At 47.1% G+C, this 15,549-nt stretch overlaps 1 protein-coding gene across 9 annotated transcripts in view; it reads right to left on the reverse strand.

The window, feature by feature from the left end:
- Positions 1-235: 235 nt before the first annotated feature.
- LOC125954820 (cilia- and flagella-associated protein 410) overlaps positions 236-15,549 on the reverse strand; it is a 20,235-nt gene continuing 4,921 nt past the window's right edge. The window contains exons 3-10 of one of the 9 annotated variants that reach the window (XM_049685442.1): positions 5,797-5,905; positions 5,401-5,712; positions 4,864-4,956; positions 4,106-4,264; positions 3,654-3,743; positions 2,325-2,662; positions 2,152-2,245; positions 236-2,080 (exon numbers count right to left, since the gene is read on the reverse strand). In XM_049685442.1, coding sequence (XP_049541399.1) covers positions 1,970-2,080; positions 2,152-2,245; positions 2,325-2,662; positions 3,654-3,743; positions 4,106-4,264; positions 4,864-4,956; positions 5,401-5,712; positions 5,797-5,905 — 1,306 coding nt within the window. In that variant the 3' untranslated portion in view covers positions 236-1,969. Of the gene's footprint in view, positions 2,081-2,151; positions 2,246-2,324; positions 2,663-3,653; positions 3,744-4,105; positions 4,265-4,863; positions 4,960-5,400; positions 5,713-5,796; positions 5,906-15,549 lie in introns of all 9 variants that reach the window. The other 8 variants (XM_049685441.1, XM_049685444.1, XM_049685446.1 and 5 more) reach the window with 8 other exon arrangements.

The following is a 15,549-nucleotide window of genomic DNA, read 5'->3' on the forward strand; positions in this document are numbered from 1 at the left end:
GCTTTCTGCTCGTGTTTATAGCTCACGGCTCGAGAGTTAAAAGTCCAGGAAATTTCGAAATGGCCGTTTTATTACCTGCGACGAACCAAAAAACTAAAGATTGTGCTAAAAGTTGTTCATTAAAGGATAGCCGGTGCTATAGAGTACTTAATAGTACTCTTTATTAATATAAACCATTTCTTTCAACAACCCACTAGTCACGAAAGCGCTAAAGAACACACAGCCTTGTTGAGCCGAATATCTTTGTTATTCTATTAGTATATCTTTATTATTAATAGTATGTTACACGAGTTTTTTGCTTCATTAATTGGATTTTTGTTTTTCTCTATTTTATAAGAAAACCTTCGTCCCATCTTCACGCCTCCAACTCACACGTTTCCTTTACCGTTTCCCAAGGAACCATCACAAACTCCTCGTTTGTCTTTCGCGTATACAAAAAGCCCTACCTTTGCTGTCTACCACTGCTGCTTTGCAAATTGCTGTGCGCGCGCGCGCACATTCAGGAGGGAAGCAGAACGGCTAATTGAGTCGCACGTAAGAAAGACCGCAAAACAACGCAACAGATATCCCTTTCGACGGACGACTTTAGCTTGGCTTAAATAGTTCGTTGGCTGATTGCACTTGAACGGAACATACTCCTAAGGACGGCCACAAAACCAAAACAACGGATGGCCACTGATTCGATTGCGTTTGAACAGAGGTCCGAAGCCAACTAAGCCGCGTCCAGCGCGTCGTTCGGTCGTTGTTTGTACTGTCTGGACTGAGCTGGACCGTACTTTCGGGTATTTGCCTATTTGCCTAGATCTGGACCATTCACTAAAAATGCATCTCTTGGAGACCTTTCTTCCTTTATGTACCACTCGGTATCATTCCTAACTACACAACACAAACACTCTCCCATTAGTATTCCCTACTCTTATCAGTACCTTCCTTGCAAGGGGTTAACATAAAAAGGCAACAAGCTAAAGCATTATCTTAAGCGACACGAAGCGAGAAAGTCGGCAGTCAGTATACCTAGGGCAAGGGATACGCTCCATCATCCTTCGCACCGACTTTCATTTAACGTCGCTCGCTTTCCACTTCTCTCTTTCTCTCCTCCATACCACTGCTTCTGGTAGGTTAAATGGTTTTAATAAATTTTATAGTTTTCCTACTTTTGATACACATTCAACCAACGTACTCCGCATCGTAATCACTCGCATGCTGGCTCTCATTTACTACCTTCTTCATATCGCTCACTGTTGGTTGATTGGGTTTTGCTATAAGTTTCACTTTGTTATTTAAGTTATTAAGTCTTGGCTCCTTGTTTGCTTGGTATACTCTTATACAAAAGAACACACTCAAAACCACTGCTTCCTGTGTTTTGTTTCTCCCTCTTCTCTGTCTGGTATTGCCTCATCACAAGTTTTTAGTTAAGTTATTATCCTCACCCATTATTGACTCTTTCTGTCCTGCCCGTCACGTATCTCATTCCCATATTGTGGATACAGTTTCCTAAAACGGATTAATGTGAAGCTAAGGATAGAAGACGGATTTATTGGCCTTTTTCTTCTAAAACCAGCTCACTGGATATTGCAAGAAAACGTTCTGGACAAGGGATGGCGTACAAGGACAAGAGGAGATACGGTTGAATAATCATAGTCAAGAACAGTAACATCGGAACACTTCAGCAACAAACGCGCCCTGCAACGCGCGATGAGGTTTAGCTTCGCCTTATGTTCTCAACGGTTTCTTATGTACAATCAAACGGAATGCAGGCATCTATAAGTAGTAGAAAGCATCGTATGCAGGATACGCACGGGTGTGCGCGGCGAATCCACAATTCGAAGCCGAGTTGAAACGGTGAAATGTTACAATTTCGGGAGGTTTACATTCACCAACATCGTCGGAATAAAGCCAGTTGGATACCTAGCGTAGCGGGTTAAGAATGACCATTTCCTTCACCGACCATGCGTCGGTGCTCCGCCTTTCATTCGGCTAGTTCATCGATGCGACACCGAACTGCGTGCTCCACGACCTCCAAGCTGGGGTAGTCTAGCTCCTTCACCAGGCACAGTGTGGCCGACAGAAGATTGGAGTTCTGGAAAGGACCAAGAAGGCACATTACGAACATTATAACCACAATCAATATCACACATTCGTTATGCATACCCTGCTGACCGGCCTTCGGTGTACCCCGGCGAAGTGATTCAACAGTGCATTCGAGATGACGCTAGCGCTATCATTGAACCGTGAATCGGACCTCCTACGTAACGGAGCAGATAGAGTGACATTAATGAAACGTTCGAACATCAGACATGAGGCAAATCGAACGACAAACGAACCTATTCTCATTTCGCCTTCGGTCAACGTCTTCCCATTCCTCCCGCGATTCTGCACCCTTGCCATTGCCATTTCCGTTCCTGTACTGATACAGTTCCCGTTCGTTAACCGTACTGCCGGCAATGCTGCGACGGTTTTGCTGGTAGTTCGATTGGCCGTGCGCTGGCGCCTGTTGCTGATGGCCGCCACTGTTCGCCGAGTGTTGGCCACCGTGGTTGTTATTATTGTTGTTCTGATGGTTCGAGGTTGGCGACGTTTCATCCCATTCGGTCAGATCCATCTGGCTGTGACGATAGTGAGCAGGCGGGTTCTGTCGCTGATAGTCCGATTGATAGTATTCCTGCAAACGAATCGAACACAAAAATTAATTAATCTTTAAAACGTGGATATCTACTTGCGAACATTCAATAACAACACAGTGTACAACAAACTGTTGTTAAATGATTCATGGTTTCAGAGTTGTGTACCCGTCCTTTGTTACGATTCCTGTGCTTTAATGTCATTTCGATAACATTTAATCAATTAGAAATATCATTAAGTGCCTTACTACATGAATTATTAATAACAAAACATACTTCATAGTGTTGCCGTTGAACAAACTGTGTCTGTTACTGCGCCCATTCCACCCTTTTCCTGGGTGGCCATTATACATTTAAATATAATTGCATTAAAGCACCCTCATCGGTAGCGATGCCTCGATGCCGAGCTATTATCATGTTTTATTTACACCTGAAACTAATCGCTACCAACTGTACACTACACAAACGCTACAAGCGTACGCAGCCCTTTCTAATTACAAGCTCGCTCGGTATCGAAAGAGAAATTTGCTGTCGATCGAGAGATGCGCAGATCTTCTGCGTGAAACGCATGTACCGGCTGGCTGGCTGGCTGGCTGATTTAAAAAACCAAACCAAAAGAAAGAAAAAGCTATGCTCGATCGTGGTACAAAACGGTTTACATAATTTATGTGAATTTTATTAAATGCTCCTTCCTCTTCTTTCCCTTTTTCCTTCTAAGGTGTGCACAGTGTTGTACCAGCAATGCATCCGTCGTTCGTTGGTCGTTGATCCGTGATAACCATACTAGGGAGTGGGATGCAATGCACGTATGATGCACTCGCGGTTAACTACTGGTAACTGATCGCTTCTGGGCAGAGGGCCACTTTTCACAATTTAAAGACAATTAATTGCATTCGGAAGAGTAGTTCATTAGTCGTCACCAGAGCACGACTAAGAAGAAGAAGAGTGCACCCAGGGTTGTACGATCGAACACATTATTACCGTAACGATCGGGCTCCGACAAAACCAGCTTCCAACGGCTCATATGCTCACCTTCATCGAGTGCGTCGACATACTCGGTGCGATCGGGACCCGCTCTCGGTATCCCGATACCGGACTGTCCTGGTCCGAGCCCGGCGATCGCTGTTTGATGCGCGGTGTGTGCGTATGTTTGATAGGGGTGGTGTGCAGATGAAGAAGGGCCCGCGCGTAGTGAGTGATCGTGTGCGATCGCGCATCGCGGTTCGTCGGTTAGGATGAAATGATGTGCAGTGATGTTGAAAGAGAATATAACATTTGAAGCATTATGAGAAAAAAATCCCGAAAGACGGAGGATCAATTACGGTATTAACAGTGATTCCATTCGCGCCCGATTTTTTTATTTTTAACTATAAACAAAACAAGCCAGAACAACCTCAACCCCTAACACCGATACCACTCTTAGAGCTTGAGAAGAAAGGAAAGCGTGCAATCGGAGCCCGTGCCCGAGGAAAACTCTTTCTTACATCATACTGCTGATAGGAGCCACGGTGTTGGCGGTGCTGACTATTGCCGCTATAGTGCGAAGTGGCATGCGGTGGTGGATACTGTGCTTGCGACGGTGCTTGCTGTCGTGGTTGGTGTGTAGGTGGTGGGGAATAGCAGTCCCTGTTCGAAGGGTTTCGCTGCAAAAACACAGAAGGAAGGAAGATGGAACGGTAACCGAAGGAAACGATAGCATAAAAAGCCAGCTGCTCCCGCTATTAAGGAAGCACACTACCAACAGAACCTGAACCACAAAAAAACGGAAAAAGCTGATTTGAAGTGCACTCGACGAATGCACTTCATAAATAATGCTACAAAATAACATAAATTTCCACCAAATGGCGAAAAACTGATGGTGGTGGGTGATGGGAGGAAAAGCCCATGAGCGGCCATACAGAGCAAGCTTTAAACTAACCCAACAGAACACGACATGCAACAGGCACAGACCCAACCACTCCAGAGACTACTCCAGACCCAATTCCCGAACCCGAAGCGAACATAACAGCATAAACTTAAGGAAGAATTTACGACGGCGGCGGCGGCGGCACCACCTTCTCGGGGCCACCAGTAGTAGTAGTCGGGAACTCGCGGGGTTTATGGCCGGAACACGGTAGTGCCAACGGATACACAGGATACAACAATAAAGTGGGAAAAGAACGTGCAGAACGTGCAACTAGAAGCTCGGCAGCTTCTTATGCTGCTGCTGCTGCTGGTGGAGCTGATGGCTTTAGTTTATTACCTGCAGCGGAGACGATGGAAGCGAGGCACGATCCGCCGGATCGCTGATGCACTCGGATTCCGTATTCTCTGGGCTCATCTGCTGGTGCTGTTGCTGCTTCAGTCGATGTGTTGTTGTTGTGTGTTGTTGAAGACCATGCCAGTATGGAAAACCATGCGATTCGGGTGGATAGACGAAGGGTTAGACCAGGAGATGACCAGGCCGCGACCGACCGGACCGGAAGGGGAAATTAGTTCGATCGATTATGTCGGATTCGGGACGACACAGAAGCAATACGAGCCCCCCGGAAGGCATGCCCGAGTTCGTAAGTCACACACACGGTCACAAATGATGATGATCCAATGATTGGATTGATGGTTGCATGATCAGTTTGGTTAGTGACATGGAATTAGAAAAAAAGAGAGAGACGAGACAAAGACAGACCAAGAAAGAGAGAGACACAAAACAGTGTGTCTCGGTTAGATGATGTTTGGTTTTAGAGTACAGACACTAAGATGAACGCGCTTATCAGGTGGCAGAATATTTAAACGTACTAACCTCTATGACTGGGGGGCTCTGCTGGCGGTATTGCTGCTGGTGATGATACTGCTGCTGCTGCTGCGAAGAAGGAGGAGGTTGCTGGGGTGGTGGTGATGGATTTTCATACATTTCGTGGTTTCGCTGACTCGCCGGTGGCGACTGAGCGACCGGCGCTCGCATCGCTTCGGCCACCTCCTCCGGTGTCACTTCGACATTATCGAGCTTCTTGAGGTGTGGCAGCGCCCGCAACACTATCTGCCGATAGGATGGTCCCGCGCTATCCTCCAGTGGATTCTCCTCCAGCCAAAGGTATTTCAGTTTTGGAAGATTCTGCAAATTCCATTCAACCAGATGATGATGTGTGTGTGTGAGGTACATGCTTATCTGTGGTGTACAGATTCCTTCTCCACTCACCTGAAGGTAAACTAGTTCATTGATGTCGGTCAGATTGTTCTTCCTGAGGTACAACTCCTGTAGATTTAAACAATTTTCGAAATCCGCTAGTGTACTGATTCGATTAACGCTGCAAAGATGAAACAGATGATGGAGGAGAAACATCAGATTAGCAAGCGGTACAAGCGGACAACCGATTCGATTAGCAGTAAGTTGTGGAAGTGACGCAAACGGATGTTTCGCAGAGAACCGTGCCTTTGTCGAACCAATAGACGCGCACGCACGGCACAAGACCCATTCTCGCGTCTAGCTAGGTTTGCGTTTCTTTGTTTCTCCCGTAACAGCCCCCGGCACCATCTTCGTCTGCATTATTCATGACGATCGGCATCGGCATCGGCATCGCCGGCGGGTGCAGCAACACGTTGAACGCGAAAAATGAACCACGGCACGGTCAGCTGGCTTTTCCATGGTCATCACCTCACATCCAGGCATTGTCGGCATGCCGAGTGTAAACGGAAAATTCGCTCAAGTTCAACCGGCAGACTTCCGGTCGTTTCGTGGCGCTACGGTTGGTTCATTGTGCTTCGCATGATCCACACAACGGAAACCTCGTTTCGCAGGTGGCTTCCAATGAGCTGATGGTGGTGGTGGTTCTCATTGATTTATTCTCATTTTTCATTGCCAGTTCCCGCTGGTTAAGGAGTGCAGAAGCAGCAGGAGTTTCGCAACAAACCCATTTTCTCAGGGTTTTCTTCGCCATCGCACACACGCGCGCACGACAAACCGCAAACCATTTATCGAGACTTCTCTGCACGCAACAGTCGCAGCCAATGTCTTGCCAAAAGACAAGAGACGAAACTATGGGAAGCTGTTAATGAGTTCTGACTGCATCGTACTAAAGCACATGAAAAGCCGATCGTCAGCGAAGCTAATCAGCTCTACGCCTCACGAAGCGCAATTGCTGCTTGACTCGATTATCACGCGACAAAAGGGCCTGTAGCATCGTAGCGTGTCTCACCACCAAATGAGTCCCCCATCGTGAGCACTAACTAATGCGTCCAAAAGACCTACTAACAATGGACAGCCACCACTGCCAGCAACTCCCTTGCGATCCCTTGAAATTAATGTATGTCGGCACCTTCTTATTCCCTAACCAGAAAGACCACTTCTGCCGTCTTTGAAGTGATGCTCATCCATCCCTCGCCGTAGAAAGTTCCCACGAAGCACCATCCACAAGCGTACTCGCATGGAGAACCGATGAAACCGTTATCCCATCGAGGTGGCTCTCGCCGTAATGTGCAGTGGAAATGCCAAGCCCAAACCAGCCCTCCTTTCGAAATTGATCGCTACGGAGCGTAAGTGATTGATCATCGGAAAAACCTTTAAACAACGCAATTAGTAAAGTGAAATGTTTCATTAAAAAGATCTACTGAACAGCTCACGATGTGCGGAGGAAAGCAAGCAAATGTCTCAATCATCCGCAAGCTTTATGTGCGGATTCCAAGACGGACGCTGCTGGTCTCTTTAAAAGAAGTCTTGGAAACCCATCTCAAGCAGTCTAAGGTCCAAGCGATAAAGCTGCATAAGAGAATCCGGAAGAAGAAGAGAGAAGCAGAGCAAGGAATAGGCTTTTCGGACGCACAGAACACTTCTTTTCAACTTCATTTAAATAATGAACTGTGGGAATTGGCTACATCAATTGTGCATGATGGTCTGTACCGTTTTTGTGTACGTAAAATAGTTCTTAGGATCAGCGGACGCGTCATAGTAATCAAATCAGAAGCTAAGGTTTAAGGTGTTCATTGGTGGATGTCTAAAAAAAAGTACAAAAATTCTTCTAATTTTTAGCGGATTAGATGAGCAGCTTTCTAGAGCGCTCACAAAATTGACTGCCTTTTGATAAAGGAATAAAGGATACCTTCAACTGTACCACGATAGATACCACGTGTTTTGTAATTTCGAATCCCAAGCGAATATAGCTCCCAGCACATGCAATGCAAATCTCGTGATGTAATCCCCTCCGATCCAGTGACAACACGTCGTGGGCCACAGAACCGTTTCTGTTCGAAGCGTTTCTCTCGTCTCGATTTCCCTGTATTCCCTCTCCCTGTCAGCATGATCTGGCACATTAACCGGCGAGTTTCAAAGTCACTTTATAAAGAAACTGAAACGACCAAACGAGTACGGTGCGAGTATTCTTGAACGGCTGTGTCTGCCCAGACACGAGACACTCTACGTGCGGCTTAGGTCAATGGACCGTGTGTAAAACTGTTGCACAACCATACTAAATGCCCGTTGGCTTGACGGAGGGCTTTCAAGCTCACCTCACGGTAACAAACTTGCCACAGAACCACAGCAACAACTAACGAAGCAGCAATAGGCGACGAAAGCCTGGGGGCTACGGGGCACGGGCAGTCTCTCTCAGTCGCCGACCGATGTGCGGCACGGAGCGGCGTAAGCATAATTGGTTTTCCATCGCTTTGCCCCTTGGAGTGTGTCGTGAGTGACACCTCAGCAGCAGCAGCAGCAGCAACAGCGTGGCGTGGCGCGTCGTGTGGCCGATTTTCTTCAACCCGGAAACGTCTGTAGCTGCGACGGTAAGAGCTTTTCGTGTGCTGTGTGTGTGTTTGCATAAAACGGATTGAAATAATTAATAAACGGGATTTCAATTCAAGTCGTTCCGTCCGCTCAAAACGCGTTTCTCTCTTGCTCTGTCTCAGTCGTTGTTTCCTGGACATATGGACGAATGGAAATCGCGGGATTGATTTATAGACCATATTTCCGAACCAGCGCTTCCTACAACCGGAACAGCAACGCACAGCTATATAGCTATCTGGATGCTCTTACTGTAAGCTGCCGCGTATCAATTACACCCGTCAATATTATTATGCAACGTCCCCGTGGCGTGCCGGCGCATGGTTATTCAATTAACGTGTCCACACTCCACCTAAGTAGGTGTAATGCCATCGCGCGGAATTAAGGAAGGATTTATTTCCCCGTCAAACAGAGCGAAGCAGAGCCAGAGGAAAGTCACCAATATAACCGCAGCGCGATCTTGCAAGCGTAACGAAGAAGCAGCGCAACTCCTGCCAAAATGCCAATTTCTCTATCTTTTATCGATGAGACCCAATTCGGCGCACTGATAAAGCCACACATTTGCGATACTGCGCACACACGCGCACTAGTGCGATCATCATCAATCGTAAACTTTACTCGTAATCTGCGCCCCGATTGTAGGCGCGTCGAGTGCGCGTAGTAGAAAGCGCATCAATCGTTTGAACTATTGCCGCACTAAAACGCCTTTAAATCTCCTTCTCTCTCTCTCTACGCAGCTCTTCCTTTCGATTGAGTCAGATCGAACCGATATTATAAAGCTAGCTCGGTAGGCGATCCATGATCCATGTTATATGGAGCAATTCGTAAGTATTTCGTAATCATTTCCTCCCTGGATCAACAACGGTTGCATTACGCATGTTTGAGGGCCACGAAACACCGAGTGGCCCTTAGCCCTTTAGGAAGCCACTCGACTGTGGCTCGATTACGCCAACAATTGCGAATCAATCACAAATGCCAATTACTGCTACCTTCGACCAGACTAGACCCCGCGGTCATTCAATCGATTGCAACGAAATATTTAAAGCAAATGACAACAACCACCGCGTATAACGGCTGCTTTCGCTTCGATGATTACCTACTCCCGACGACAATAGATTACATTTTCCATAATGATGTCTCGCAAAATGTCTCCGGCACATGCAGAGAGCGCTTTAGCCAAGCTACTGTTGTGTCTTCCCTCGAGTCTGCGGAAGTTGAAATGGCCTCACTCGCTTGGTCGCACACGCGGTTGGCAGCATTCCGAAAGTGGCATTAATGGTGCTGACTGCTCCTAAACTGCTGGCGGTTCAGCGGTACCCATGGGAGATTATGGTGGGTTTCTTTATTTATGTGATGGACCCATCTTCCACGCTAAGCCAGCATTATCTTTAGTTTCCGTTTTTGCACTTTAACGCAACATAAGCACACCCTTCCCATGATAGTTTTCTGCAGCATACGGGCAAGACAGTGAGTTTTATGATTCCCATACATTGAGCATTGGCATCGTTTTCGTGGTGAGATGATGCTCTCTATCTCTGTGGCATCCAACCGATGCCATTCTACCAGTGCAACAGCGCATCGTTATGCTCGCTAAGCCGATGCTTCGATGCGAAACGAGAACCAACTGCCCGCCCATCATTGCCTTCTCGTGGCTTTAGACTCATGCTGTTGGTGTTGTTGTGTCCCTCGGTCATTTGTTTGCAACTGTTTCAACATAGCGTTGTGGTTTGTTGATACCTTTTGCTCATTCCACGTTTGTTACGAAATAAATTATGCATGACACACATCTACCTTTCGAGCTGCTACAGGAACAGCTGCAACGGAAAGCGAGAGAACAGTATAGTATAAGGGATGAAATTGTTTCACCACCGCTCACCGCTCATGAATGAGCCTGCATGTTAAAGCATTTAGGGTCGGCTCTGGGTATTCTAGGAGAGCTGAGACCTCAATCGGCGAACCGCCGAGATCGTGGCGGCACGTTTCCATCGTATCGATCGCTCGTCTCGACATTCACAACCTAATCTTGTTGAAATACAGACAAACATCTGCTTTAAGCCAACGAATTAGAGTTGACTAAGCGCAAACCCTAATAATGCTCTCAACGGAAGTCTTATCAGGCAGGATCACCACTACCTTGATCACTAGCATCGCTTCCTTTCTACGACGACCGGGGCACAAAGAAGGGTTATTGAATTAACATATCAGCTGTTAATACACACCGGGGCGCATACAATTAGCCTACATTGAATGGTCAAGCACCACCAGCCGGACTCAATCTGACGGCTACAATTGTCCGTACAGAACACAACCACCGGCACACACACCCACATGGTGAATAGCGTACATACCGAGGCCCAGATTGGAAACTACAAATCCGGTCAACTTTCCGAACCGAGCCGGGCCACGGTTGACCTTCGTCGTCGGCTGATCACGTGCTAACGGTGGTAATTGTATGTTTGCATTGTATTGGGAGCATAAAACGAACCAACTACTAACTAGCAAAAGGGATGCTTCGCACTTTTGGAACCGTAAACCGAAACCGCGCTCCACACGAAATGGGGATTCCAGTTCAGGGTTATGTGCCGCTGCTGTTCTGACGAGGAAGCAAGAGAAGTACTTGGAAAATGGTCAGGTGCTTTCGCGGGAGCGGGGAGGAGGACCATGATTTACTGGCAAACCATTTCCAACCGAAACCGGGCCTCCCTTTTACTCTCCAAACCTCGGAAGGTCAGTGACACGCGATCAATCCTGAAAACCTCCTCGTAATTGCTGTGCCACTCCTGGGTTCCGAGCCAGGAATGACACAGTTCCCATGGTGTTCGGTGCCCGTGCTACGGAGCTCGGATAATTATGTTTACCGCCCATTCCCCTGGTGCGGTTAGTGGGACTGAACGACGACGACGATGACGCTGCTTCGTTCATTCAGTAATCCAACAGTCCAATCAAGACCCTCTAAAGGTACTCGCGGTCTTACCGCGGTCTAAAGGACCTACTTGAACCCGATGGTTGCCCGAGCGTTACTGGAGTTATCGATTCGAGCACCCGAATGTAACCTCCCTCTAATTTCATATTCATAATACATCAGTTGAATCAATATTTTCGTTGTCCATTCGGTTCGGTGCGTGTTTGCCGGTCGGTGAACAGACTTTTCCATCCCCACACAGAAGAAAGGGAAGCGGTTTTTATGGCACCAGGTCTTAGCCATCATCCGCGTGCCAGGACCTTCTGCCTAACCGCGCCGATTTGCGTTCGAATGCGTCGACACTGACAAATGATGATTATGATGGTTGAAGAGTGACAGACGGACGCGTTCCTTGGGCCTTGCGGATGCCATTAGGCACGCTGTGTGACACTGGACACATGCTAGGCATCGTTTTTTATAGCAAGGATCGATCCTATAGCTTGATTTGTTTTCTACTGCCTCTTTCACATTCATAATTCGATTGTCAGTACAATTGAAGCGTGAAGGTTAAATCAATAGTTAATCAACATTCGTCGCTAGCAGAATGTCCCGCGCAGCACATATTTACGATGCAAAGTAACCTGAAGTTAACAAATTCAAATGTACAGTGTACAATGTGAAAGATTAAAGTGGAATAAAGAAACAAGCCTCATGCCTTGTTTAGACCAAGAATGACATAGAGAGACACATCCTAAAAGCAAGAATGATAGCATCGAAGCCCAATGAATCAATATGTCAAACGATCAAGATATATGATACGCATCAATCTCTAAACCATGCGCATCGAAGAAGCAACAACTGCAACACGAAGAAAAAAAAAAGGCAAACACAAGTTGGTGTCGTTAAAGCGAATGCCACACGATTGATGCAACTCCCGCTGCTGTTCAAAAGATCAGTTTGAAAGATCAGAAATTTGATATCCTCGACTAGTGCCCGTCCGTGGCCTTTAGATCACCTCGTAAATTGAGAAGCTTGTACAAGAGATTGCAACATATAAGAGAAGAGTTTATTTGGCATAAAATCATTCGTCCATAGATATAGATAATGTTAATCCAATGTGTAATCTGTTTAATAATAAAAAATACTGCATGAACCCCCCTTCAACCAGCGAACTGGTTTATGAATCATGCCAGCCGATTGATATAAATAATTCACCCAAGGAATCCTGCTCACGTGGGTGAATAAGCATATTCCACCTACTTCTGCTCCTCCTACACGGGATACTCCGGTTGTACTACGATTCGCGAATAGCCCATTGCCGCTGTGTATCTGTCTGGCTGTCTTGCGCGCCGCTCCATTCGATACACTCAAGACCATACGGGCTACTCGCTCTCCACCCTACAACAATCGATCGCGAATCCAATCCCGTTTCGTTTTGTGTCGTTAAGACGTAATAAAAATTTGCAATTAATGGCGGTGCTACGGTGGTATGCAAAATCGAAAACGAACGCGAAACGTACGCAAAGATGATGGTTTCGATGTTTGATTGATGAAAAAGTGCGAAAGAAGCGACGACGAAGACACGAACTCGTGTGTGCTTTTGCCTCTTCGTTGGTTTCATTCACAAACACTTGGCGCATCGATCCGGTCGTGGTCAAACCTCCGAACGGTGAAGTGATGAGTCTATTTCCGTTTTCCGTTCCATAATGAACCGCTAATTGGTTGTTAACAATGTTTCACGATATCGCGCCCCGCGCCCTGGTCGCTGGTGTCGTTCGCACCACTCGGTTGCCACACCACACGATACGCGGGGCAACAGTGCGCGTTCGGTTCGGTGACACAATTCCCCGGCTGCCGTGGCGATTCCGTGGCCCGCATGATGATGTGGTAGTGCGTGGTCTGCGTGCTGTGCGTGACACCATCGTGTGTTGGCGGCGCTGCAACCAATTAGATTGCTATGCCATCAATCGATGGTGATATTGGCCTGCGCGCTGGCCCTGCATGTGGTCTGCAAGTGATGCAGAAGCGAGTTCGATTCGGCGGCACAGGGCACTACAAACGCCATTTTTGACTTAAGGTCCCAAATTAATGACCCACCAAATCACAAGATTTCAAGTACATATTCCAAATAGATTCTGAAAAGAAGTGATGCCATTTATGAACAGCACAAACTCTCGGGGCTGTCCATAAAATCTTATTTTCGGATGAGGACCATCTTTAGGCACTGAAGTACCCAACGATGCGTCCCAAAAATTACAAAAAACAATCCTCCTTCGGTCCACCTTCACCGCCGCGAAAAGCTCGATGAGAACAACACGCCAACATGCGCTCTTGAATAGGCATGCGATCGCGGTCCCCCGGGTTAACATGAGCACACTCGCACTCACCAAACCAGTTGCGGCCCAAGTGACTTCCCAGGTGAACGGAAAGCAGCCAACCCGGGCACACACATACACACATGCACACACACTGGACACCGGGCCTGGCGCACCAAAAAAGGAAAGGTTGTGTCGCGAAGCTTTTGAAGCTTTAGTTTCAAAATCAAGGTTACGGGAAGGCGGTAAGAGATGAGACGCAAGTCACCTTACCGGGAGACCTTTTCGATTCAAGTCGGTTCGAAACAAGTTTGTCCAAGCCTAGTGCGTGCGTGGGCTGCTCAGCGCTGCAGATTCCGTAGTAGCTACACCTCAAAGCACCTAGGATGGCCAATCGGTGACTAGGCATTACGTTCCTCCCACCGCTTTACGGGGAGTCGTCCCGAGAGCGAAAACCGGTTAGAGGAGCAACATAGCACTTGGCCAGCAATACCTGCTCGTGGCTGTGGCACCTCTACTTGGATACCGGTGCGTTGGATCCACGGTTGCAGAGTTCCGGTGGAGTAGAAGCGAGCCCAAGTAACACTTTCACTAAAGCTGTCCTAAGTGGAACCTGCAAAGCCCACCTGGGCTGCAGGTTTCTAATGTCTATTCATTTATTCATTGCTCGTCTCATCATCTGCATGGTAATAGCGATTCCTCAGCCCGAAAAAAACGTTTACTGACTCGAAGCCGCCAACGAATATCCATAGTACAGCTAGACCATAGCATTGTTGTGGCGGTGCAGACACACACAAGACGCTACGCAGTCTTACTGGCTGCATTGTGTTCCGGTAGAAGCATCAGTGAGCCGACTGCGCGATAGGAGCATCGTTTTCATGCTGTAAGCACCACCGTCCATCCTACGCGCTGCGATGTGAATAAACTCTGTATGATAACGACGCGGTGTCCAAAAACCAAATGAAGAAAAAACATTTAAATCTGCTCTATGAAATAATTAAATGAGAACATTATTTGATGAATGGTAACCGAAGAAACTCTTAATACTTGGCTAATATCCACTGAAGGACATCAATCAACTTTCCTGTTCGCGTTCGCGCGCTGTATCAATTGTCCAATCTGCACACACACAAGAAGCTAATTAGTCGCTCTTGTGACCGACAAGGTGGCCATCCATTATGCCACAGTTCTACTAATTTACGAGCCCAAAACTGGTGTTGATTACACACCATTTCATTATCACCTGGTAAGGAGGTGATGAGTTTGGTGGTGATCCATCAACGAACCTTCGGTATCACTCATTTGGTTGTTTGATTTACATCAACAGCGATAAATGGCTGTTATCGTAAATCCACACTGGAAAGAACCAGTATCATAAGCACTTCTTTTTTTTTTTTTTTTTTAATAATCATCCCATGCCACGAAACAGCATGTTAAAGCTGTGTTGCAATGATGCAAATCCTGCAAAAACCGCGATTAATTAACTAATGCGAGCGACAGAAAGGCGTGCAAAGGGCACAATGCATTAGCCAAGTAGCAACCACGAGTGCTGGCCACCATGAAACCGCACATTCCTTCGGTGAAAGAGTTGCGAAGCCAGATGAATGTTATTCAAAGACCGCGCGCGACGAATGCATGTGACCGAGAGAATTCAATGAAAATCCATCCTTCATCGTCACGTTCTAGTCAGTTGGCAAAAGCATGACAACACAGCAATGCTTTCGTACCCATCATCACTGTATGAATCGCACACATCCAATCCAATCACTGCCAGTGACTTTCCTTTTTGCTTGCGAGTCACCACCAACTAATGCCAGTGAAAACCACATTCACATTCATCGTCTGTCCGCACAGGAAACTCGAGAAAAAAGCACCTCTGATAAGGAAGGAAAGCTTAGGTCGGGGGCATGAGGTTTGCCATCCTGGCTGGTATTCCATGGCACGGACAGGAGCCAACAAATC

The sequence above is a fragment of the Anopheles darlingi genome, chromosome 3 (assembly GCF_943734745.1).
Source record: "Anopheles darlingi chromosome 3, idAnoDarlMG_H_01, whole genome shotgun sequence".
In the NCBI taxonomy this organism is placed as follows: Eukaryota; Metazoa; Arthropoda; class Insecta; order Diptera; family Culicidae; genus Anopheles; species Anopheles darlingi.